This window comes from Elephas maximus, chromosome 8 (assembly GCF_024166365.1).
Source record: "Elephas maximus indicus isolate mEleMax1 chromosome 8, mEleMax1 primary haplotype, whole genome shotgun sequence".
NCBI classification, from domain to species: Eukaryota; Metazoa; Chordata; class Mammalia; order Proboscidea; family Elephantidae; genus Elephas; species Elephas maximus.
Genome location: NC_064826.1, coordinates 96,319,731 through 96,343,440, shown reverse-complemented (window position 1 = coordinate 96,343,440; position 23,710 = coordinate 96,319,731). Strand labels below are relative to the sequence as shown.

Here is a 23,710-nt window from a genome sequence, read left to right as displayed (position 1 = left end):
TTTTTTTTACTAAGGTAAAATTGACATAACATAAAATGAAGCATTTTATAAAAGAAAATTCAGTGATATTTAGAATATTCACAGTGTTGCGAAACCACCACCTCTATCTAGTTCCTAAACATTTTCACTACCTCAGAATAAACCACGTGTTCGTTAAGAAGTCGTTCTTCATTTGCCTGTCTTCCTAGCCCCTGGCAACCACCGATCTGCTTTCTGTTTCTATGGATATACCTATTCTAGATACTTCATATAAGTGGACTCATACAACATGTGACCTTTGCTGTCTGGCTTCTTTCACTTAGCATGAAGTTTTTGAGGTTCATTCGCTTTGTCGCATGTTATCAGTCCTTTATTCTTTTTTTTTTTTTTATGGCTGAATCATATTCCACTGTATAGATACACAACAATTTGTTTATCCCAGGCTTTGTATTTTAATCTCAATAAAATTAAGGAAACCTAAGTCTATGAATTAATAAAGAAAAGAAAGATGATCTGTTAAAATGAACCTGGCTTAGCAACGGCATGAAATAAAAGAAGAATCTAAATGAGATATTTTTTTTAAATCAGAAAGTCAAAACTAAATATAAGTGAGAACCAACAAAGGATCAAATAAATATTGCAAAAATCTAATCAATGTCTTGGAAGCCAAACCTCAGAAACTATCTCGTAAAGCAAAAGGAAAATACAAAGTGGTAAAAACATGCAGAGAGAATTTGGAAAATATGGAAGGAGTACTGGATAAAAACAATTGGACATAAATAGTATTCAAAGGCACAAGAGAATAAGACTTCTGTGACATAGAGGAAACCTCGGGTCTATTGATTGAAAGAGCTGACCAGGTGGCAGGAAAAATTAATGAAAAGAGATCAACATGTAGATGTACCGTAATAAAAGCATTGGGCTGCAATGAAATAATTAACAAGCAAGTAGTAAAAAACATAGGTGACTTACAAAGGAAGAAAAAGAAGGTCTTTTTTTTTTTTTTTTGTCTTCTTTGTTATACTACTACAGGAGGAGGATGAAACAATATCCATAAATATTTTAGGAGAAAAGGGAATGACTCCAAAATATTAATCCTAGCCAAATTATTGGTGAGTGCAATAGGTGAAAGCAACAGAAAAATGTTCTTAGATATATAAGCACTCAGGAAATACATGTATATATATTTTCAGAAAAAGTTGTTGAAAGATGTATTATAGTCAAATGAAAGGACTGAAAGTACTGAAAGAATTTATATATATAAATGTGTGTATACGTGTATAATTGAGATATATAATTCATATACCATAAAATAAGGACAATTAAAAGCATACAATTCAGTGGTTTTTAGGATATTCACAAGGTTGTGCAAAAAAAAAAAAAAAAAAAAAAAACTATTACCACTCTCTAATTCCAGAACATTTTCATCGTACAAAATGAAATCCCATGCCTATTAGCAGTAATTTCTAATTCTTCCCATCCTCCAATCCCTGGTAACTACTAATCTACTTTCTGTCCCTGTGGATTTGCCTATTTTGGAAATTTTATATAAATAGAATCATGAAATATATAGCTTTTTGTTTCAACTTCTTTTTCTTAGTATAATGTTTTCAAGGTAAAATAATGTTTCCTTTCATTTTATGGCTGAATGATATTTTACTAAATGAATATATCCCATTTTGTTTATCCATTCATCAATTGATGGACATCTGGGTTGTTTAGACTTTTGGCTATTATTCATCATTCTGCCATGAACGTTTGTACAAGTTTTTCTCTGAAACACGTTTTCAATTTTATTGGGTGTATACCTGGGAGTGGAATTGCTGAGTCATAAGGAAGACCCTCAATGAGATGGATTGACATAGTGGCTGCAACAATGGGTTCATACATAGCAACGGTTGTGAGGGTGGTGCTGGACTGGGCAGTGCTTCGTTATGTTGTACATAGGGTTGCTATAGGTTGGAACTGACTTGACGGCATTTAACAGCAACATGATAACTCTGTGTTTTGAGTTTTCTGAAGAATTTCTAAACTGTTTTCTACAGCGGTTGTACCATTTTATATTCCCATCAGTAATGTATGTGGGTTCCAATTTCTTCAAATCCTTGTCAACACTTGATGTTGACCCATTGACTATTTGGAAGTATGTTATTTAATTTCCACATACGTGTGAATTTTTAAAATTTCTTTCTGTTATTGATTTATAATTTTATTCCATGTGGCACAGAACATACTTTGTATGATTCTGATTCTTTTAAATTTATTGGAGTATGTTTATAGCCTGCTGGCTAATGTTCCATGAAGACTTGAGAAGAATGTATATTTTGCTGTTTTGGAGTTGGAGTATTCTATAAAAGTCTCTTAGGTCTATTTGGCTTATATTCAAGTTTTCTATTCCTTTCCTGATCTTTCCCCTAGTTGTTCTATCCATTATTGAAAGTATGCTACTGTGTATGGGTTATACTTGCTTGTTTTTTTGCAGATCCAGTAATTTTTTGTTTAAAGTTGGGCATTTAAAATAATATAATGTGGCAACTTTGGAAAGATTCTCACCCCTCACCAGAGTCTGTGGTTGTTGCTATTCCTCGTAGTTGTTTATTTATTTAGTGACTTTTTCTGAATGAACTCTGTAAAGTCTACATTCTTTTTCCTCTGTGGCTACTGAAGTGTCTGCTCAGTTAATTTAGCGATCAGTTAGTAATTGGACAGATAGCCTTAAATGCCTTTTGGTCTTTGCTGAAGATCTTTCTGTGTATGTTGGGTCATACATTTGATATTCAGCCAGGCAGTTGACAACACTGCCTTAAGCTTTATTTCTTGCTTGCACAAAACCTCAAGGTTAGCCAGAGGTGCCAGCTTAGGGCTTTCTCTGGTCTTTTCTGGGTATTCATACAGTCCTGAGCATGCACATGGTCTTCTAGGTGCCTATGAATATGTCAGGGCTTTTCAAAGCCTCTATGAACATTTCATTACCCAGATTATTTTTTAAGCTTTGGTTAGTCTATTGTTTTCTCCAACTGTTATTCAACACCTCAGGCATTCATGAATGTAGTCAATTGCCTGTAATTGTTTTTGGTAATTGCTCCCAGGGAAAAGTCTTTTTGCATTGGGTGAGCTCTCAATCAAGTAAAATATAGACTGTGACACAAGTAGGGTTTTCCAGGGAACCCCAGACAGGTCAGATAACGGACATTTTCCTGGGAGTGAGACTTTGAAAGAGCTCTACACTTGTTCTGCTCCTGCTGGTGGCTGCTAGACTATTTGTTTTCACTGTGAATGTGGGCCATTTTTTTTGAGTGCTGCCACAGAGCTGAAGAGTGAGAGATGAGACTAAGGCATGTTAAAATACCACAAAGCTTACTTTTATTACTGAGATTCAGTCATTTTTCTTGAACGAACACTTCCACATCGCTACAAGATTTTGTTTAACTTCTAGCAAACCCAGTGCCGTCGAGTCGTTTCCAACTCATAGCGACCCTATAGGTCAGAGTAGAACTGCCCCATAGAGTTTCCAAGGAGCGCCTGGCAGATTCGAACTGCCGACCCTTGGGTTAGCAGCCGTAGCACTTAACCACTATGCCACCAGGGTTTCTAAAGTGCTGAAAAATTTGATTCTGATATATATATATATGTATATATATATATATAATTTTTTTTTTTTTTTTGGCCAATTTTCTTGTTGCTTTTATGGAAGAGAGAATTTTTTGGGTTTTACTCCACCATTTTCACTATGTCACCAAGATACATTTTAAATAAAATATTATCTTAATATTGACTGTAAATACTGTAAAAAGAAATGCTACTGGTATGAATAATGCTCAGTTGAGAAGATGCTTTTAAGTTAAAAATCAGAAAACACATAAATTATAACATAAATTATGTTTTTGAAAAATATAGCCAGTCCTCAAGATGGTCTCCAAGGATGTTTACCTACTGATTTCCCTCCTCTGTGTGGTTCTCTTCTCCCCATCCTGAACCAAGGTTGGCCTCAGTGACCAAGAGAATAATTTGGAAGTGATGGTGTATGGCTTCTGAGGCTAGTTCACAAAAGACATTGCCACTTTCACCTTCGTTTTTTGGATAGTCTATTCTTGGGAAAGCCAGCTGGTATGTTGTGAGGCTACCACCCAACTGTCACTTTGTCCTACCGTGGTGGCTTGTGTGTTGCTATGATGCTGGAAGCTATGCCACTGGTATTTCAAATGCTAGCAGGGTTACCCATGGGAGACACATTTCAGTGGAGCTTCCAGACTAAGAGACTAGGAAGAAAGACCTGGCAATTTACTTCTGAAAATCAACAAATGAGAACCCTATGGGTAGCAACAGAATATTGTTTGATATAGTGCTGGAAGATGAGCCCCCTAGGTTGGAAGACACTCAAAATATGCAGTGACCACAACAATGGACTCAAGCATACCAATAATCATGAAGATGGCACCGAACAGACCAACACCTTGTTTTGTTTTACATGGGATCACCACGAGTTGGAACCAACTCAACAGCAGCTAACAACCAGTTGTAAGAACACTCAAGAATACCTATGGAAAGGCCCACATGAAACTTAAGTATTCTGTCAACCACACTAACTTGCCAGCTTTGTGAGTGAGCCACCTTCCGGGTAAATCCTCCAGCTCCACTCAGGAGTTGCTAAGACTGTAGTCCCAACCAACATCTGACTGAACTTTATGATGAACCTTTAGCCAGATCTGCCTAGCTAAACTGCTCTGAAATTCTTGACTTATAGAAACTGTGAGATAACAAATGTTTATTGATTTAAATCACTGAGTTTTGGGGTAATTTATTTCTTAGCAATTGATTATTAATACAGCAAGCAATTGAAAACATTTTTCTACAAGGAAGCAAGAATCCTTAAGAAGATATTGAAATTAAAAAAAAAAAAAAATCACCCTCCAGAAAATATCAGCCCCAGATGGTGGTAAAGGCTCTTTCACACCTATCAGGCTCTCAAGAATATGTTCAGAGCACAAAAGATTGAAAAGGTTCCCTAGTCACTTCTGAAAATGGGATAACTCCATTACTGAGATCTGAAAGTGAGAAAACAAATGAAAATCATAATCTCCTTATGAACATAGATATAAAGATTCCAAAAAAATCCTACCAACAAATGGAGTTTAGCAGGGTAAGGTTTTCGAGAAATGCTTTGTAAATCTATAAAGCTACAATAATTTAGACCTGAAGTGCTGGCATCAAAATAGATATATATTAATTGAATAAAATTTTAAGAACTCAGAAACAGAACACATTCATCTAAAACCAGTTACAAAACTGTCCTTTCCATACTTAGTTGAAGTACCATTTATCTATATCACATAACTCTATGGGGCAGTTCTACTTTGTCCTATAGGGTCTCTACGAGTCAGAATCGACTCGACAGCAGTGGGTTTTGTTTGGGTTTTATGATAGATTAATGTACATGATATGTTCTTGTATGCTGTTGAGTTGCTTTTTCACATATTATACATGTACGTGACTTATATGAAAGCATATATGATAAAATGAAAATATCTTATATCTAAAAATGGATCTCATCAATAAATTAGAAAATAAGTACTCCAGTTTATAAAAAAGAATATTAACAGGAAATTTAGAGATTAAGAAATTCACATGCCAAAAAATATAAGACAAAACTATAATTTTGCTCATAATAAATAAAATGCAAGTTAAATAACACAAATTGACACGTATTTTCTAAAAAATTGCCAAAGTTTTCAAAACATGACAGTAACCAGTATTGGGTTAGTTCAAGGAAAAAAAGATGAGTATAATTGACAAATATTCTGGAGATTATTTAGCCAGAATATTGACGCAGATATTTTACTTATTGCTTGAAATATGAATGTTTTATGTTCTTATTATTGCTTATTTGTTTTTTCTTTATAGGTATTATTTTTAGCAAAAGAAAACGTAAAAATATCTTACAAATTTTTTTTGTTCTTTTAACTATAAGGAAATGGTCAGATTGTTGCATTGGAAATACCATTTTCCTTATAGAAAGCCCAAGAGCTAATCTGGTGTTAGTTTGTCTCACCACATTTGGAAGTTGCTACATACCTGGAAATAACGGACTACTCGGCAAACCAGGTCAGGTGCCATGAAGTCTCCAGTGAATCGCCAAATAATGTCTGTCAAGATGTTGAACAGCCCTGTGAAAGAGTCTAACCAAAACACACAGTGGTTAATTTCAAATTTGCAGCTGTATGGCACAGGAGAAATTAATTTGCAAGAAATTGTTTCTGACTTATAGGAATCTTGTTATGGCTACTGAGGAAAAGTAAGGCAAGGCAAGAATTCCTTGACTTTTACCACTCAGAGTAACCACCTAGGAAGGATTTCAATACTGACTGAGGAGGAATCATACAAATCAAATAGGTAACCTTTCAAGTAGTAGAAAAGGAGTTTCAAGGGTATCAGCTCAGTACTAAAGCAAGGACTGTTTGAAGATCAATAAAGGACAAAAAAGAGAAAAGCACAGTGTTTACTTTGGGAGGAATCCTTGGGTGGTATAAGTGGCTAATATCCTCAGCTGTTAACCAAAAAGTTGGGGGTTGGAATCCACCCAGAGACACCTCTGAAGAAAGGCCTGGGAATCTACGTTCAAAAATCCAACCGTTGAAAGCCCTATAGAGCACAGTTCTACTCTGACACACATGAAGTTTCCATGAGTTAGAGTCCGGGTTTTTTTTTTTTTTTAACCTTTGGGAAGTCCCCTAAGATTCCCCTTTCTGCATTCATTTTTTTTTTTTTTTTACAACTTGTGCCTCTCATTACCTCACCATTTCCCAATTTCAGCCCCCAGTTCCCTCTATTCGCTTCCCCTTTTTCCCTTTCAACATCTGCCTTGCAAAAAATCAAGTGAGTGATTTATCAACTAACATAGATGGTTAAACTACAGAGGAGCTGAGGTCAAGGTCTGAGGCCAAGATCAGGGGCTTAGTATTCCTATGAGCAGGTCATTTCACTCAATTCTATAGTTAGAGAATATACAGCAAGGAGGGCAAATATGGCATATGTGTATAAAGCTCCTTTCACCCCTCCATTGCAGACATCACTAATTGATTGTGTGATACAGAGTCTTTCTCAAAGCAGTATTGTAGGCAGCCCAATCCAATGGATCAGAGAGAAACCACAAGATGAATCACATGTGTCATCTCTGACCTACTTAGCCAAGAAGTGGCCTTTATATACAGGTATGGATTTAATAGCTGGTGATGGTTAAGTATTTGTATGTTAGCTTGTAAAACAATATGGTATATACTACTGACTCAAAAGCAGTGTCTCTAGGGATTCCACAAGAACAGGAGCAAATTGGTAGTGATTGCAAAGGAATCGAGGGAAAGATGCTAGTCACCATGAAATGACAAGTCTGGAAACCAAGGGAATTACTCCAGAAGTCTATGTCCATGCTTGTCTTTTTGTCCAATGGAACATAACAAATGGATGCTATAAATATGAGCAAATATTCCTCCTTGAGGAGAAGGTGAAAAAACTACAGGAATGCCTCTGAACATTCTGCAGTGCTTCTAAACTAGGTGAGAAGGACAGTCCATGTGTTACATCAGAAAGAAGAAAGGTTTGATGTGCTTAGTGGAATCAAAATAGCATCTTTGAACTGGTGAATAAAAAAGAGAAGAAGAGACGTGAAAACCGTTATGGGTGTCTGGAATTATTCCACAGGGTTGAGGAGAAACTCCTATGGGGAGCATAGCTGACTGGCAGCCCCAGCTGAGAGAACACTGAAGCCCTGCTTCCATCAGGCTGTTCCCAACCAATGACTGAGCACAGTGTGGTACTAGTGCTGACCCATTCCTCTCTGATAAGGAACTCCTCTAATGGGCAATTTGTGCTCTGGTCACCCTACTGAACTGCACTGTGATCTGAGGCTCTTCCTACCCCGTCCTTCTTTCTCTTCTTACCAGGGTTGGAATTGTCTCATGGGTTGGAGACTCTGCCTAATTCCACATCCTCCCCTTTGATCCTTCACAGGGGAGCCAGGAGTGGTCCTAGAGAATAGGTGGTAAAATGGGCTTTGGGGGCTGGCTCACTCACTGAGTCATGGGTAAGGAGAGCCTCGACGTGAGTGGTATGTGAGGCACAGATAGTCCCTGGCACAACGTAACGTCCTAATTGCTAAGGATTTCACCTGCGCAGATCTGGAAAACAGTGTGGAGGCAAACGCTGTGGCTGGTGGGCTGATTCAGACAGTTGAGAGATGTGGGGGGAATAGCAGAAAAAGAATGAGAAATGGAGGATCATTAACAAACAGATAGAGGCTTAAGTGTGACAGCCAGGTCTCTTTGGTAGCTTACAAGAAGTTCCTCATCTCCTCCAGTGGGAGAGGGGACATAACTGAAGAGCAAACTTAGAACCTGAGAGCTGGGTCCCAGAACTGCACAGACATTTAAATACTCAGCGAAGGCAGTTCTGATACATCAAGGTCAGGGTTCTGGTTAGAGAAACTTGGAACTTCAAAACATGGGGTGAGGATATTTGGGTGGATCTCCCCATTGATTTTGGATCTGCAAGGCTCCTGAACCTTCAGAGCTGGCAGAGGCAGCCTACCCCTCTGAAGTAAGAGCTAGCACTTAAATGTAAGCAAGAAACCCAGAAGCCTCCCTCCAACAAGGCCTCAGGAGCTGCCCTCACTTTCTCTCCTGGCTGCCAGAAGTATAACAACACAAATAAATACCAGCATAGGCTGGCAGGGGATGTTCTGAGTCTGATAAGGGAAGAGTTTATACCCCAAAGGAAATGCAAGACTTAGTCAGTATACCTCCAGGAGCTGCATCAGTACCCCTGGGTTTTAGATGGACGGGACTGGAACATAAGACTGTATAAGTAAGAATTTATCAACTTGGGGTCACTTTCTTCAGATGTGAGATATAACATCCTATCTAGGGCCCTAGGACACAGGGTAAGCTCACTGTTAGGATGGCTCTTAGAAGCCTGGAGAAAGTGATGGTCCTTCGTAAGCAAAATGGAAATGCCTTCATCGCTCAGAAAGAGAGTAGAGAAAAGGATAAAAAAGCTAAGGCAAGTGGACTTGCTGTAATTGATATATTATGTAAATCCAGAAGACCTACCAGAGAATTATCTTCCTGGAAGAGCTTAGTATACACATAATTCATTAAGACCATTAAAATGCACTGCTGAGGAGGGCGACAGCATCATGAAGAAGCTCAGGGGTGGTTTCCCTCTTCAGGCTAGGGCAATGGTAGGAGAGGAAGTCACAGAGCTAGGCCTTGCAACACTATGGCAGGTAGAGACAGTAATTATTCACCAAGTCCTTCACCAAAGGGACCTATGACCATTTATTTACATTACTGTATACTGGGGGATGAGAGATTACCCAGACATTTTGAAGACTATTAGACACATGAGTTGACATGATACCCAGAGACTTGATGTGTCATTATGTCCCTGCTGTTAGAGTGGGATCTTATGGGCCAGGTAATAAATGGAATTCTGGCTACAGTGGGACAGGTCACTTGGTCCACAGACCTTCCTCGTGGTTACTTCCCCAGGCCCCAGGTGTTTAATTGGGATTGACATACTTGGTTTCCCCATCATAGTGGGCAAGGCCAGTGGAAGTCTTCAATTCATCAGTTTGTCCTTGCAGAAACAATTCTGGAGAATGACCGTAGACTAACATAAGCTTTAACAAATAGTAGCCCCAATTATAGCTACAGTGCTGGATGTAGTATCTTCGCTATAGCAGATTAATAAGGCTTTAGGTATATGGTTAGCAGGCAAATTGACTTGGCAAGGATGTTGTTAAATAATGTGATCCTAAGAGAATACCAGAAACAATTTGCATTCACATGGAACAGACATTAATGTTAACTTACAGTTTTGCCCCAAGGCCATGTTAACTCTCTTATCCTCTGTCATAATAAGGTCTGAAGAGACCTGGACCATCTGGACACTCTGCAGAACATCGTATTAATCTACTACATCAATGACATCATGCTGTGAGCAGCACAAGCTAGAGGTTGCTAGTACATTGGAGGGCTTGGTAAGAGATAAGCACTCTAAAAAAAAAAAAAAGCACTCTAGAGGGTAGAAAATAAATCCTATGATGACTCAGGGACCTGCCACATCAGTCAAGTTTTTAGAGGTCCAGGAGTGAAGGACTGCCAGAATACTCTCTCCCAAGTAAAAGATAAATTGCCGAATCTTAAGTCTCCCCAAAAAAGGGAACATAGCACCTGGAAAGCCTCTTTGGGTTCTACAGACAACATGTTCTATATCTTGGAATATTGTTTTGGCCCATATACTGGATGACATGGGAGGCTGGTAGCTTTGAGTGAACCTGGAGAAGGAAAGGGCTCTGCAGAATGTCTGGGCTTCAGTAAAAGCACCCTGATACTGGGGACTTAAGATCTGGCAGACCTGGTGTTGGAGATAACAGTGGGAAAATATATAATTTGGAGTTTATGGAATCCCCAATGGGAGGATCTGAATCCAGGCTCTTTGGGTTCTGGAGCAATGCCATGCCATGCTATCTGCAGTGTAAATTTATACTCCTTTTGAGGAACTGTTCCTAGGATGTTTATGAGCCCTGACAGTGGTGGAATACCTGACAGTGGGGCACCAAATAAGTATTATATCTAGGATTTCCCTTTCTGTCTGGATTCTGTCAGACACACCAAGTCATAAAGTAGTAAGACAGGCCCAGCAGAGTACATCGTAAGATGGAAATGGTATGTCTTAGAGTAGTACCAGATTGGCAGGAAAGAGCTCTATGGGTAGGTAGCCCAGACCTACCATGTCACCCACCAGAGTTGCACCAGTTCCCCACCCCCAGCTCAAATTTGTGGCTATATAGGGTATTCTCTATGATCAGGTGAAGAGAAGTACTATGGATTGAATTGTGTCTCCTCCAAAAGGTATATTGAAGTCCTTACCCAAGTACCTGTGAATGTGACCTTGTTTGGAAATAATTCTTTGACAATGTAATCAATTAACACAAGGTGATACCAGAGTGGAGGGGGTCCTAAACCCATCTGAGTTGCACCTTTATAAAAGAGAGAAGAGACACAGAGAGACAGAGGAAAAGGCAGCTACATGTAGATACACCTACATGCAAGGAATGCCTGGAGCTACCAGAAGCTGGGAGAGACAAGAAAGGATTTTCCTCTAGAACCTTCAGAGAACATAGCTCTGCCAACACCCTAAATTCAGACTACTAGTCTCCAGAACTGCAAGAGAATAAATTTATGTTGTTTAAAATTGTTTACTTTGTGGTAAAAGTATTAGAAAGCAAAGATGTCACCTTGAAGACTAAGGTGCATTTGACCCAAAGCCATGGTATTTTAAATTGCCTCATGTGCATGGGAAAGCTGGACAATGAATAAGGAAGACCAAAGAAGAATTGATGCCTTTGAATTTTGGTGTTGACAAAGAATATTGAATATGTCATTGACTTTCAAAAGACCAAACAAATCTGTCTTGGAAGAGGTAAAGCCAGGATGCTCCCTAGAAGCAAGGATGCAAGACTTCTTTTCACATACTTTGGACATGTTATCAGAAGGGATCAGTCCCTGGAGAAGGACATCATCCTCGGTAAAGTGGAGGGTCAGTGAAAAAGAGGAAGAACCTTAATGAGATGGGTTGACACAGTGGCTGAAACAATGGCCTCAAGCATAACAATGTTTGTGAATGTGGAGCAGGACTGGACAGTGTTTTATTCTGTTGTACATAGGGTTGCTGTGAGTCAGAATCAACTCAACAGCACCTAACAAGAACATCAACTTTGTGGTACTTTGTTATGGCAGCTCTAGAAAACTTATGCAAGGAGGTTAAAGCCCACTGTAAAGCCAGTGGGTACAATGTGTGAAGATTTTTGAATCACACATTAGCACCCATCAAAAAGCATCTACTACAGAAAAAACACTGAATAACCAAGTAGACAAAATGACTTGGTCAGTTGACATTATCTAGACCTCATCACTGGCCACCCAGAACTGGCAAAATGGACACATGAATGGTGTTGCCACAGTAGCAGAAATGGGGACTACACATTGACCAATATCATGGATGACTATTTAGCTACTACTGTCTTTAATGTCCAACTTGGCAGCCAGAGAAGCCAAAGCTGAGCTACCAGTACGGTAATACTTCTTTTTTTTTTTTAATTAAAGCTTCAAGTGAACATTTACCATTCCAATCAGTCTGTCACATGTAGGTTTACAAACATCTTACTCCCTTCTCCCACTTGCTCTCCCCCTATTGAGTCAGCCCTTTCAGTTTCTCGTTTCGTGCCAATTTTGCCATCTTCCCTCTCTCTCTATCTTCCCATCCCCCCTCCAGTCAAGAGTTGCCAACACACTCTCCAGTGTCCACCTGATTTAATTAGCTCACTCTTCATCAGCATCTCTCTCCCCCCCACTGACCAGTCCTTTTGATGCCTGATGATTTGTCTTCGGGGATGGTTCCTGTCCTGTGCCATCAGAAGTTCTGGGGAGCATTGTCTCTGGGATTCCTCTAGTCTCAATCATACCATTAGGTATGGTCTTTTCATGAGAATTTGGGGTCTGTATCCCATTGGTCTCCTGCTCCCTCAGGAGTTGTCTGTTGTGCTCCCTGACAGGGCAGACATCGATTGTGGCCGGGCACCAACTAGTTCTTCTGGTCTCAGGATAATGTAGGTCTCTGGTTCATGTGGCCCTTTCTGTCTCTTGGGTTCTTAGTTGTCGTGTGACCTTGGTGTTCTTCCTTTGCCTTTGCTCCAGGTGGGTTGAGACCAATTGATGTATCTTAGATGGCCGCTTGTTGGCATTTAGGACTCCAGGCGCCACAATTCAAAGTGGGATGCAGAATGTTTTCATAATAGAATTATTTTGCCCATTGACTTAGAAGTCCCCTCAAACCAAGTTTCCCAGACCCCAGCCCCTGCTCCGCTGACCTTTGAAGCTTTCATTTTATCCCGGAAACCTCTTTGCTTTTAGTCCAGTCCAATTAGGCTGACCTTCCTTGTATTGAGTGTCGTCTTTCCCTTCACCCAAAGCAGTTCTTATCTACAGATTGATCAATAAAAAGCCCTCTCCCTCCCTCCCTCCCTCCCCCCTTTGTAACCACAAAAGTATGTGTCCTTCTCCGTTTTTTCTATTTCTCAAGATCTTACAATAGTGGTCTTATACAATATTTGTCCTTTTGCAACTGACTCATTTCGCTCAGCATAATGCCTTCCAGATTCCTCCATGTTATGAAATGTTTCAGAGATTCGTCACTGTTCTTTATCGATGCGTAGTATTCCATTGTGTGAATATACCACAATTTATTTACCCATTCATCCATTGACGGACATCTTGGTTGCTTCCAGCTTTTTGCTATTGTAAACAGAGCTGCAATAAACATGGGTGTGCATATATCTGTTTGTGTGAAGGCTCTTGTATCTCTAGGGTATATTCCGAAGAGTGGGATTTCTGGGTTGTATGGTAGTTCTATTTCTAACTGTTTAAGAAAACGCCAGATGGATTTCCAAAGTGGTTGGACCATTTTACAATCCCACCAGCAGTGTATGAGAGTTCCAATCTCTCCGCAGCCTCTCCAACATTTATTATTTTGTGTTTTTTGGATTAATGCCAGTCTAGTTGGTGTGAGATGGAATCTCATCGTTAGTTGGTGTGAGATGGAATCTCATCGTAGTTTTAATTTGCATTTCTCTAATGGCTAATGATCGGGAGCATTTTCTCATGTATCTGTTAGCTGCCTGAATATCTTCTTTAGTGAAATGTGTGTTCATATCCTTTGCCCACTTCTTGATTGGGTTGTATGTCTTTTTGTGGTTGAGTTTTGACAGAATTATGTAGATTTTAGAGATCAGGCGCTGGTCTGAGATGTCATAGCTGAATATTCTTTCCCAGTCTGTAGGTGGTCTTTTTACTCTTTTGGTGAAGTCTTTAGATGAGCATAGGTGTTTGATTTTTAGGAGCTCCCAGTTATCTGGTTTCTCTTCATCATTTTTGGTAATGTTTTGTATTCTGTTTATGCCCTGTATTAGGGCTCCTAGGGTTGATCCTATTTTTTCTTCCATGATCTTTATCATTTTAGTCTTTATGTTTAGGTCTTTGATCTACTTGGAGTTAGTTTTTGTGCATGGTGTGAGGTATGGGTCCTGTTTCATTCTTTTGCAAATGGATATCCAGTTATGCCAGCACCATTTGTTAAAAAGACTATCATTTCCCCAATTGACTGACACTGGTCCTTTGTCAAATATCAGCTGCTCATACATGGAAGGATTTATATCTGGGTTCTCAATTCTGTTGCATTGGTCTATGTGCCTGTTGTTGTACCAGTACCAGGCTGTTTTGACTACTGTGGCTGTATAATAGGTTCTGAAATCAGGTAGAGTGAGCCTCCCACTTTCTTCTTCTTTTTCAGTAATGCTTTGCTTATCCGGGGGTTCTTTCCCTTCCATATGAAATTAGTGATTTGTTTCTCTATCCCCTTAAAGTATGACATTGGTATTTGGATTGGAAGTGCGTTATATGTATAGATGGCTTTTGGTAGAATAGACAGTTTTACTATGTTAAGTCTTCCTATCCATGAGCAGGGTATGTTTTTCCACTTAAGTATGTCCTTTTGAATTTCCTGTAACAGAGTTTTATAGTTTTCTTTGTATAGGTCTTTTACATCCTTGGTAAGATTTATTCCTAAGTATTTTATCTTCTTGGGGGCTACTGTGAATGGTATTGATTTGGTTATTTCCTCTTCGGTGTTCTTTTTGTTGATGTAGAGGAATCCAAGTGATTTTTGTATGTTTATTTTATAACCTGAGACTCTGCCAAACTCTTCTATTAGTTTCAGTAGTTTTCTGGAGGATTCCTTAGGGTTTTCCATGTATATGATCATGTCATCTGCAAAGAGTGATAGCTTTACTTTCTCCTTACCAATCTGGATACCCTTTATTTCTTTGTCTAGCCTAATTGCCCTGGCTAGGACTTCAAGTACGATGTTGAATAAGAGCGGTGATAAAGGGCATCCTTGTCTGGTTCCCGTTCTCAAGGGAAATGCTTTCAGGTTCTCTCCATTTAGAGTGATATTGGCTGTTGGCTTTGCATAGATGCCCTTTATTATGTTGAGGAATTTTCCTTCAATTCCTATTTTGGTAAGAGTTTTTATCATAAATGGGTGTTGAACTTTGTCAAATGCCTTTTCTGCATCTATTGATGAGATCATGTGGTTTTTATCTTTTGTTTTATTTATGTGATGGATTACATTAATGGTTTTTCTGATATTAAACCAGCCTTGCATACCTGGTATAAATCCCACTTGATCAGGGTGAATTATTTTTTTGATGTGTTGTTGGATTCTATTGACTAGAATTTTGTTGAGGATTTTTGCACCTATGTTCATGAGGGATATAGGTCTAAAATTTTCTTTTTTTGTAATGTCTTTACCTGGTTTTGGTATCAGGGAGATGGTAGCTTCATAGAATGAGTTGGGTAGTAGTCCGTCTTTTTCTATGCTTTGAAATACCTTCAATAGCAATGGTGTTAAGTCTTCTCTGAAGGTTTGGTAGAACTCTGCAGTGAAGCCGTCTGGGCCAGGACTTTTTTTTGTTGGAAGTTTTTTGATTACCGTTTCAATCTCTTTTTTTGTTATGGGTCTATTTAGGTGTTCTACTTCTGAATGTGTTAGTTTAGGTAGGTAGTATTGTTCCAAGAATTTATCCATTTCTTCTAGGTTTTCAAAAATTTGTTAGAGTACAATTTTATGTAGTAATCTGATATGATTCTTTTGATTTCATTTGGTTCTGCTGTGATGCGGTCCTTCGTGTTTCTTATTCGGGTTATTTGTTTCCTTTCCTGTTTTTCTTTAGTCAGTCTAGCCAATGGTTTATCAATTTTGTTAATTTTTTCAAAGAACCAGCTTTTGGCTTTGTTAATTCTTTTAATTGTTTTTCTGTTCTCTAATTCATTTAGTTCAGCTCTAATTTTTATTATTTGTTTTCTTCTGGTGCCTGATGGGTTCTTTTGTTGCTCACTTTCTATTCGTTCAAGTTGTTGGGACAGTTCTCTGATTTTGGCTCTTTCTTCTTTTTGTATGTGTGCATTTATTGATATAAATTGGCCTCTGAGCACTGCTTTTGCTGTGTCCCAGAGGTTTTGATAGGAAGTATTTTCATTCTTGTTGCTTTCTAAGAATTTCCTTATTCCCTCCTTGATGTCTTCTATAACCCAGTCTTTTTTCAGGAGGGTATTGTTCATTTTCCAAGTATTTGATTTCTTTTCCCTAGTTTTTCTGTTATTGATTTCTAGCTTCATTGCCTTGTGGTCTGAGAAGATGCTTTGTAATATTTCGAAGTTTTGGATTCTGCAAAGATTTGTTTTATGGCCTAATATGCGGTCTATTCTACAGAATGTTCCATGTGCACTAGAAAAAAAAGTATATTTTGTAGCAGTTGGGTGGAGAGTTCTGTATAAGTCAATGAGGTCAAGTTGGTTGATTGTTGTAAGTAGGTCTTCCGTGTCTCTATTGAGCTTCTTAGTGGATGTCCTGTCCTTCTCCGAAAGTGGTGTGTTGAAGTCTCCTACTATAAATGTGGAGGTGTCTATCTCACTTTTCAATTCTGTTAAAATTTGATTTATGTATCTTGCAGCCCTGTCATTGGGTGCATAAATATTTAATATGGTTATGTCTTCCTGATCAATTGTCCCTCTTATCATTATGTAGTGTCCTTCTTTATCCTTTGTGGTGGATTTAAGTCTAAAGTCTATTTTGTCAGAAATTAATATTGCTACTCCTCTTCTTTTTTGCTTATTGTTTGCTTGATATACTTTTTTCCATCCTTTGAGTTTTAGTTTGTTTGTGTCTCTAAGTCTAAGGTGTGTCTCTTGTAGGCAGCATATAGATGGATCGTGTTTCTTTATCCAGTCTGTGACTCTCTGTCTCTTTATTGGTGCATTTAGTCCATTTACATTCAGCGTAATTATAGATAAATAAGTTTTTAGTGCTGTCATTTTGATGCCTTTTCATGTGTGTTGTTGGTCATTTCATTTTTCCACATGCTTTTTTGTGCTGAGACGTTTTTCTTAGTAGCTTGTGAGATCCTCATTTTCATAATGTTTAACTTTGTGTTTGTTGAGTCGTTACGTTTTTCTTGAGTTATGGAATTGATATTCCTTTTTGTGGTTACCTTTTTATTTACTCCTATTTTTCTAAGTAAAAACCTAACTTGTATCCTTCTATATCGCCTTGTATCACTCTCCATCTGGCAGTTCAATGCCTCCTATATTTAGTCCCTCTTTTTGATTATTGTGATCATTTATCTATTGATTTCCATGATTTCCTGTTATGTGTATTATTTTGTTTATTTATTTATTTTTTAGAATTAGTCTTAATTTGTTTGTTTTTGTGCTTTCCCTATTTGAGTTGCGTTAATATCAGGACGTTCTGTTTTGTGACGTTGTATTGTGCTGGTACCTGATATTATTGGTCATCCGGCCAAACAATCTCCTTTAGCATTTCTTGCAGTCTTGGTTTAGTTTTTGCAAATTCTCTAAACTTGTGTTTATCTGTAAATATCTTAATTTCTCCTTCATATTTCAGAGAGAGTTTTGCTGGATATATGATCCTTGGTTGGCAGTTTTTCTCGTTCAGTGCTCTGTATACGTTGTCCCATTCCCTTCTTGCCTGCATGGTTTCTGCTGAGTAGTCTGAACTTATTCTTATTGATTCTCCCTTGAAGGAAACCTTTCTTTTCTCCCTGGCTGCTTTTAAAATTTTCTGTTTGTCTTTGGTTTTGGCAAGTTTGATGATAATATGTCTTGGTGTTTTTCTTTTTGGATCAATCTTAAATGGGGTTCGATGAGCATCTTGGATAGATATCCTTTTGTCTTTCATGATGTCAGGGAAGTTTTGTGTCAGGAGTTCTTCAACTATTTTCTCTGTGTTTTCTCTCCCCTCTCCCTGTCCTGGGACTCCAATCACTGGCAAGTTATCCTTCTTGATAGAGTCCCACATGATTCTTACGGTTTCTTCATTTTTTTTTAATTCTTTTATCTGATTTTTTTTCAGCTATGTTGGTGTTGATTCCCTGGTCCTCCAGAAGTCCCAGTCTACATTCTAATTGCTCGAGTCTGCTCCTCTGACTTTCTATTGCGTTGTCAAATTCTGTAATTTTATTGTTAATATTTTGGATTTCTACATGCTGTCTCTCTATGGATTCTTGCAACTTATTAATTTTTCCACTATGTTCTTGAATAATCTTTTTGAGTTCTTCAACAGTTTTATCGGTGTGTTCCTTGGTTTTTTTCTGCATTTATCCTAATTTCATTTGTGATATCTTTAAGCATTCTGTAAATTAGTTTTTTATATTCTGTATCTGATAATTCCAGGATTGTATCTTCATTTGGGAAAGATTTTGATTGTTTTGTTTGGGGGGTTGGAGAAGCTGTCATGGTCTGTTTCTTTATGTGGTTTGATATGGACTGCTGTCTCCGAGCCATCACTGGGAAACTAGATTTTCCAGGTAATCAGCTAAAAAAAATGCAGTCAGCTCCCTATCTGAATTCTCTTCTGGCTCCGGGTATTCGGATGTTAATGGAGCCGCCTGGGGAGGGTGGGGGAGGGATCAGAGAACTAGGAGTGTAGCACCACAGAATATAGAGCTGATCACCGCGTTCACGCTCTGCCCCCATCCGCCAAAAGCCGGGCGGGACGGCTCCCCGGTTGGGACGCTACTCTCCCCGCTCCGAGACCAGTCACTTCCTCCCGGGGACTTCTCTCTCCGATGTGCGGCACCGCTCGCGCGAACTGGGTGGGCGTCTCCCGCACGAACGGGTGGGCCCGCCCCCAGGGTCTATTCAGGAGAATATAATTGGACCCAGCACTCACGCCCCGCCTGCGCGCGCCCGAATCCCAGCGGGACAGCTCCCCGGCTGGGACGCTGCTTTCCCCACTCCGAGACCAGTCAATTCCTCCCAGGGACTTCTCCCTCCGGTGCATTGCGCCACACGCGCGAACTGGGTGGGCGTCCCCCCGCACGAACGTGTGGGCCCCACCCCGGGGTCGCTTTAGGGAAATATAGCTGACCCCCCCCCGCTCGTTCCCTGCCCGCTTCCCGCCAAACTCATGGCGGGACAGCTCCCCGGCTGGGACGCTGCTCTCCCCGCTCCAAGATCAGTCACTGCCTCCCAGGTGCTTCTCCCTCCGGCTGCGCCGCTACGCTGCCAGTGCCAACCAGCTAGACTCTCTCCCGGGATGGGTTCGGGGGGGTAGGGCTGGGCCCCTTGTCTGTGCCGTCTGCCCCCCTGGGCTCTGCCCCAGGTTGGGCTCCGAAGGTCACCTGCCTGGTACGCTGGCTCCTAGTTCTGAAAACGGTCGCTGTCTGCCCATATTTGTTCGTTTTCCATCTCTAAGTCTGTGCTTGTTGTTCAGAGTTCGTAGATTGTTATGTATGTGATCGATTCACTTGTTTTTCCGAGTATTTTTTGCAAGAGGGATCCGCGGTAGCGTCCACCTAGTCCGCCATCTTGGCCCCCACGGTAATACTTCTTGAGGAGACCAACTTTGTGGCAAATTGACTACACTGGTTTCCTTCTATCCTGGAAGGGCCAACTGCTCATCCTTCCAGGGATATATATATTCTGGGTATGAGTTTGCCTTTTCTTCCCTTTGAGTTGTAGCCAGTATCACTAGAGGTGTGGAATCCCACACAACATAGTATGCGATCAGGGGACTCACTTCATAGTGAAGGGGGTGTAGGATTGGGCCCGTGATCATAGGATCCACTGTGTGTATCACATACTGCATTATCCAGAAGCAGATGGCCTCCTAGAGCACTGGGATTATCTACTGAAGTCACAGATGAAGTGCCAGCTTGGAGGCAATACTCTGTAAGGATGGGGTCCCATTCTTCAAAATGCAGCATATGCATTAAATCAGAGTCCTCTTTATGGTCCTGTGTCCCCATTAGGAAGTATAGATGGGTCTGGAAACCAAAGGGTAGTAGCAGGAGGACCCTCCCTTACCATCACTCCCAAGACCAACTGGGGGACTTTGTGCTTCCTGACCTGCACCTTTGTGCTTTACAGGTTGGAGGTCTTGGCCTCCAAATGAAGTCCACTCCTGCCAGAGGACATAGTAAGGATTCCCCTAACCTAAAAGCTATGGTTCCCATTCTGAACTTCCTGTGTGCAGGGACTAGTAGTTAAGAAGAGGAGTCACCACCTCGGGAGGGGTGATAGGCCATAATCAGTAGGAGGTAGGGTTGCATTTACACCATGAGAGGAAGCGCAAATATGGGCAGAACCCAGGTTTACTAGTAACTCACTGTCAAGCTATAACTGACTGCAGGCAATTAGTGGATGAGGCCAAGGATGCTGAGCCCTTAGAACAGGATTGCGCAGATTATTAATGCAGTAGAATGTCCTGCCCCAGGCTTGGGGAAGGGTGAGTGGGAGCTGCCCAAAGACAAGGGTAATGTCAACTCTGTCCTGGAGTACACATGGACTACACCCTGTAATAAATCGTTTAGCTTAAAATTCCAATCATGCTTCTGTTTGGAGTCACTGCTAGGCTTTATGCGAGAGGGTTTGTGTTTTCTGTGCAGTCCAACTAAGACAGAGAATTGGGAGGCAAACCCTACACAGGAATAAAGATTATGCATTCGGCTAAGTTTAATCTCTCAGAAAACTGAAGAGTCGAGCAACAAAAGAAACTCTAAAGTTGAGGATGAAGCTAGGACACTTACAATTCCATTTCCAGTGGTTGGTTTTTATTCTTGTTTCTGCTGATGAGGAATAGCAAAAGTTGAAAATCACACTGTCATTTGGTTGACTACTTTTGTGAATACTGGAAAATGAGATTTATTAATGTCAGAACAGAGGGATCCAGATGCCTTAAGTAGGGCATTACGCATAGTAGGGCTCAGCTCATACTCGTTAAGTGAATTGTCACTGTGGTTTGAAATAAGTGCCTTTTTTTAATTTTTAGTTTTACATACCCGTAAACTTATAAGAAGTTGCAAAAATGATACAGAGAAGTTTGATGAACGTATCACCCAGCTTCCCTAATGAGGATCTCTTACATAACTATAGCTAGGCTCAATGTTTAATTGCATTTCTTCTCCTTGGAATGATCTTCTTCCTTTATCAGCTTATTGAATTCTTATTTACCTTTCAATATCTAGCTAACACACCTTTTTCTCCAACAACTTATCCTTCACCATTCTGTCAGACAGAAGAGTATGACCCTTCCAGTCTTACACCTATCTGTCTGTATCTGCCTTTTTGTCTCTCTATAGCTAACAGTAGATGAGTGACTGCTTCCATCACTGCATCTGTTTGTTGAAACATCTCAGTTGGAATTCTGTCAATTCCTGGAGCCTTGTTTTTTGCCAATGCCTTTAGTGCAACTTGGACTTCTTCCTTCAGCACCATAGGTTTTTGATCATATGCTGCCTCCTGAAATGGTTGAACATCGACCAATTCTTTTCGGTACAGTGACCGTGTATTCCTTCCATCTTCTTTTGATGCTTCCTGTGTCGTTTAATATTTTCCCCCATAGAATCCTTCAAAACTGCAACTTGAGCCTTGAATTTTTTCTTCAGTTCTTTCAGCTTGAGAAATGCTGAGGCTGCTCTTCCCTTTTGGTTTTCTATCTCCAGGTCTTTGCACATTTGATTATAATACTTTACTTTGTCTTCTTGAGCTGCCCTTTGAAATCTTCTGGTCAGTTCTATACTTCATCATTTCTTGCAGCACTGGAAGTGCTCACTCACCTATGCCAAGAAATGTGGAAGGCAGCTACCTGACCAACTGGCTGGAAGAGATCCATATTTGTGCCCATTCCAAACAAAGGTGATCCAACAGAATGCAGAAGTTATCGAACAATATCATTAACATCACACCCAAGTAAAGTTTTGCTGAAGATCATTCAAAAGCAATTGCAGCAGAACAAGAACAGGGAACTGCCAGAATTTCAAGCCAGATTCAGGAGAGGATGTGAATCAAGGGATATCACAGATGATGTCAGATGGGTCTTGGCTGAAAGCAGAGAATATCAGAAAGATGTTTGCCTGCGCTTTTGTAACTATGCAAAGGCATTAGACTGTGTGGATTATAACAAATTATGGATAACCTTGCAAAAAATGGGAATTCCAGAACACTTAATTGTGCTCGTGAGGAACCTATACATAAATCAAAAGGCTGTCATTTGAACAGAACAAGGAGATACTCTGTGTTTTAAAATCAGGAGAGATATGCATCAGGGTTTATTCTTTCACCATATTTATTCAATCTGTAGGCTGAGCAAAATCTGAGAAGCTGGGCTGTATGAAGAAGGAGGCAGCATCAGAATTGGAGGAAGACTCATTAACAACCTGGAAATTGCAGATGACACAACCTTGCTTGCTGAAAGTAAAGAGGCCTTGATGCACTTACTGATGATGATCAAAGACCACAACCTTCAGTATGGATTGCACCTCAACATAAAGAAAACAGAAATCCTCACAACTGCCCCAATAAGCAACATCATGATAAATGGAGAAAATATTGAAGTTGTTGAGGATTTCATTTTACTTGGATCCTCAATCAACACCCATGGAAGTAGCAGTCAAGAAATTGAAGGACATATTGCATTGGGCAAATCTGCTGCAAAAGATCTCTTTAAAGTGTTAAAAAGCAAAGATGTCACTTTAAGGCCAAAGGTGCACCTGACCCAGGTCAATCGCCTCATATGCACGTGAAAGCTGGGCAATGAATAAGGAAGACTGAAGAAGAATTAATGCCCTTGAATTATGGTGTTGGCAAAGAATATTGAATATACCATGGACTGACGGAAGAACAAACAAATCTTTCTTAAAAGAAGTACAGCCAGATGTTCCTTAGAAGCAAGGATGAAAAAACTTTGTTTCACGTATTTTGGGCATGTTATCAGGAGGGACCAGTCCCTGGAGAAGGGCATCATGCCTGGTAAAGTAGATGGTCAGGGAAAAAAAAGAAGACCTCAATGAGATGGATTGACACGGTGGCTGCAGCAATGGCCTCAAACATAACAACATCGTAAGGATGGCATAGGACTGTGCAGTGTTCTGCTCTGTTGTACGTAGTGTCATTATGAGCCAGAACTGACTGGACAGCACCTAACAACAACAACATAGGTCACAATGATAAGAGTCGTTGGTAATCACATGGGAACTACAACAGAAATGTTAAATGCTTGGAGAAGTGAAATCGCATGGTAGTCAGAGAAGTTGTTACTGAGAAGGGCAGGACTGAGCAGGAACTTGAGAGCTGTGGATTAAATAGGAACTTTATGAAGCTTTTCTTGGAAGGAATAGACTCTATGAATGAGTGGAGGGGATACTGCTTTTACTTGGATACAGTATTCTCTTTTGGTTTGCTAATTACTTATGGAAAAAAAGCAGCTAAGCTTATGCTTCTCTAGATCTAAGTGGCTATATGAACAATTGTGATGCATTCTGGCAAAAAGTCTTTTTTCCCTGGAGCACGATCTTAAATAAGCCTATTTCTGGGAGTATGCTGTCAGTGGAAATGTGCCACAGCATTAGTTATTTGCTATTAAATAAATGATGCTCTCTCTGATCATAAAAAGCTATTTAGTTACCTAAGTAATTGAGTCTGTTGTAAATAAGCTGTTCCTAAATGGTAATTAAGGAGCCCTGGTGGCACAGTGGTTAAGCTCTCTGCTGCTTACCGAAAGGTCAGCAGTTCCAACCACTCTGAGGGAGAAAGATGCTGCA

The 23,710-nt window shown here is 40.0% G+C and overlaps 1 protein-coding gene across 3 annotated transcripts in view; it reads right to left on the bottom strand.

Annotated features, from left to right (window-relative positions):
• Nucleotides 1-23,710, bottom strand: part of NPSR1 (neuropeptide S receptor 1) — a 234,295-nt gene that overhangs the window by 62,421 nt on the left and 148,164 nt on the right. For 2 of the 3 annotated variants that reach the window (XM_049893671.1, XM_049893672.1), the window contains exon 3: nucleotides 6,052-6,155. The exons of the other annotated variant lie outside the window; for it this stretch is intronic. In XM_049893671.1, coding sequence (XP_049749628.1) covers nucleotides 6,052-6,155 — 104 coding nt within the window. The remainder of the gene's footprint in view (nucleotides 1-6,051; nucleotides 6,156-23,710) is intronic. 3 annotated transcript variants of the gene reach the window in all.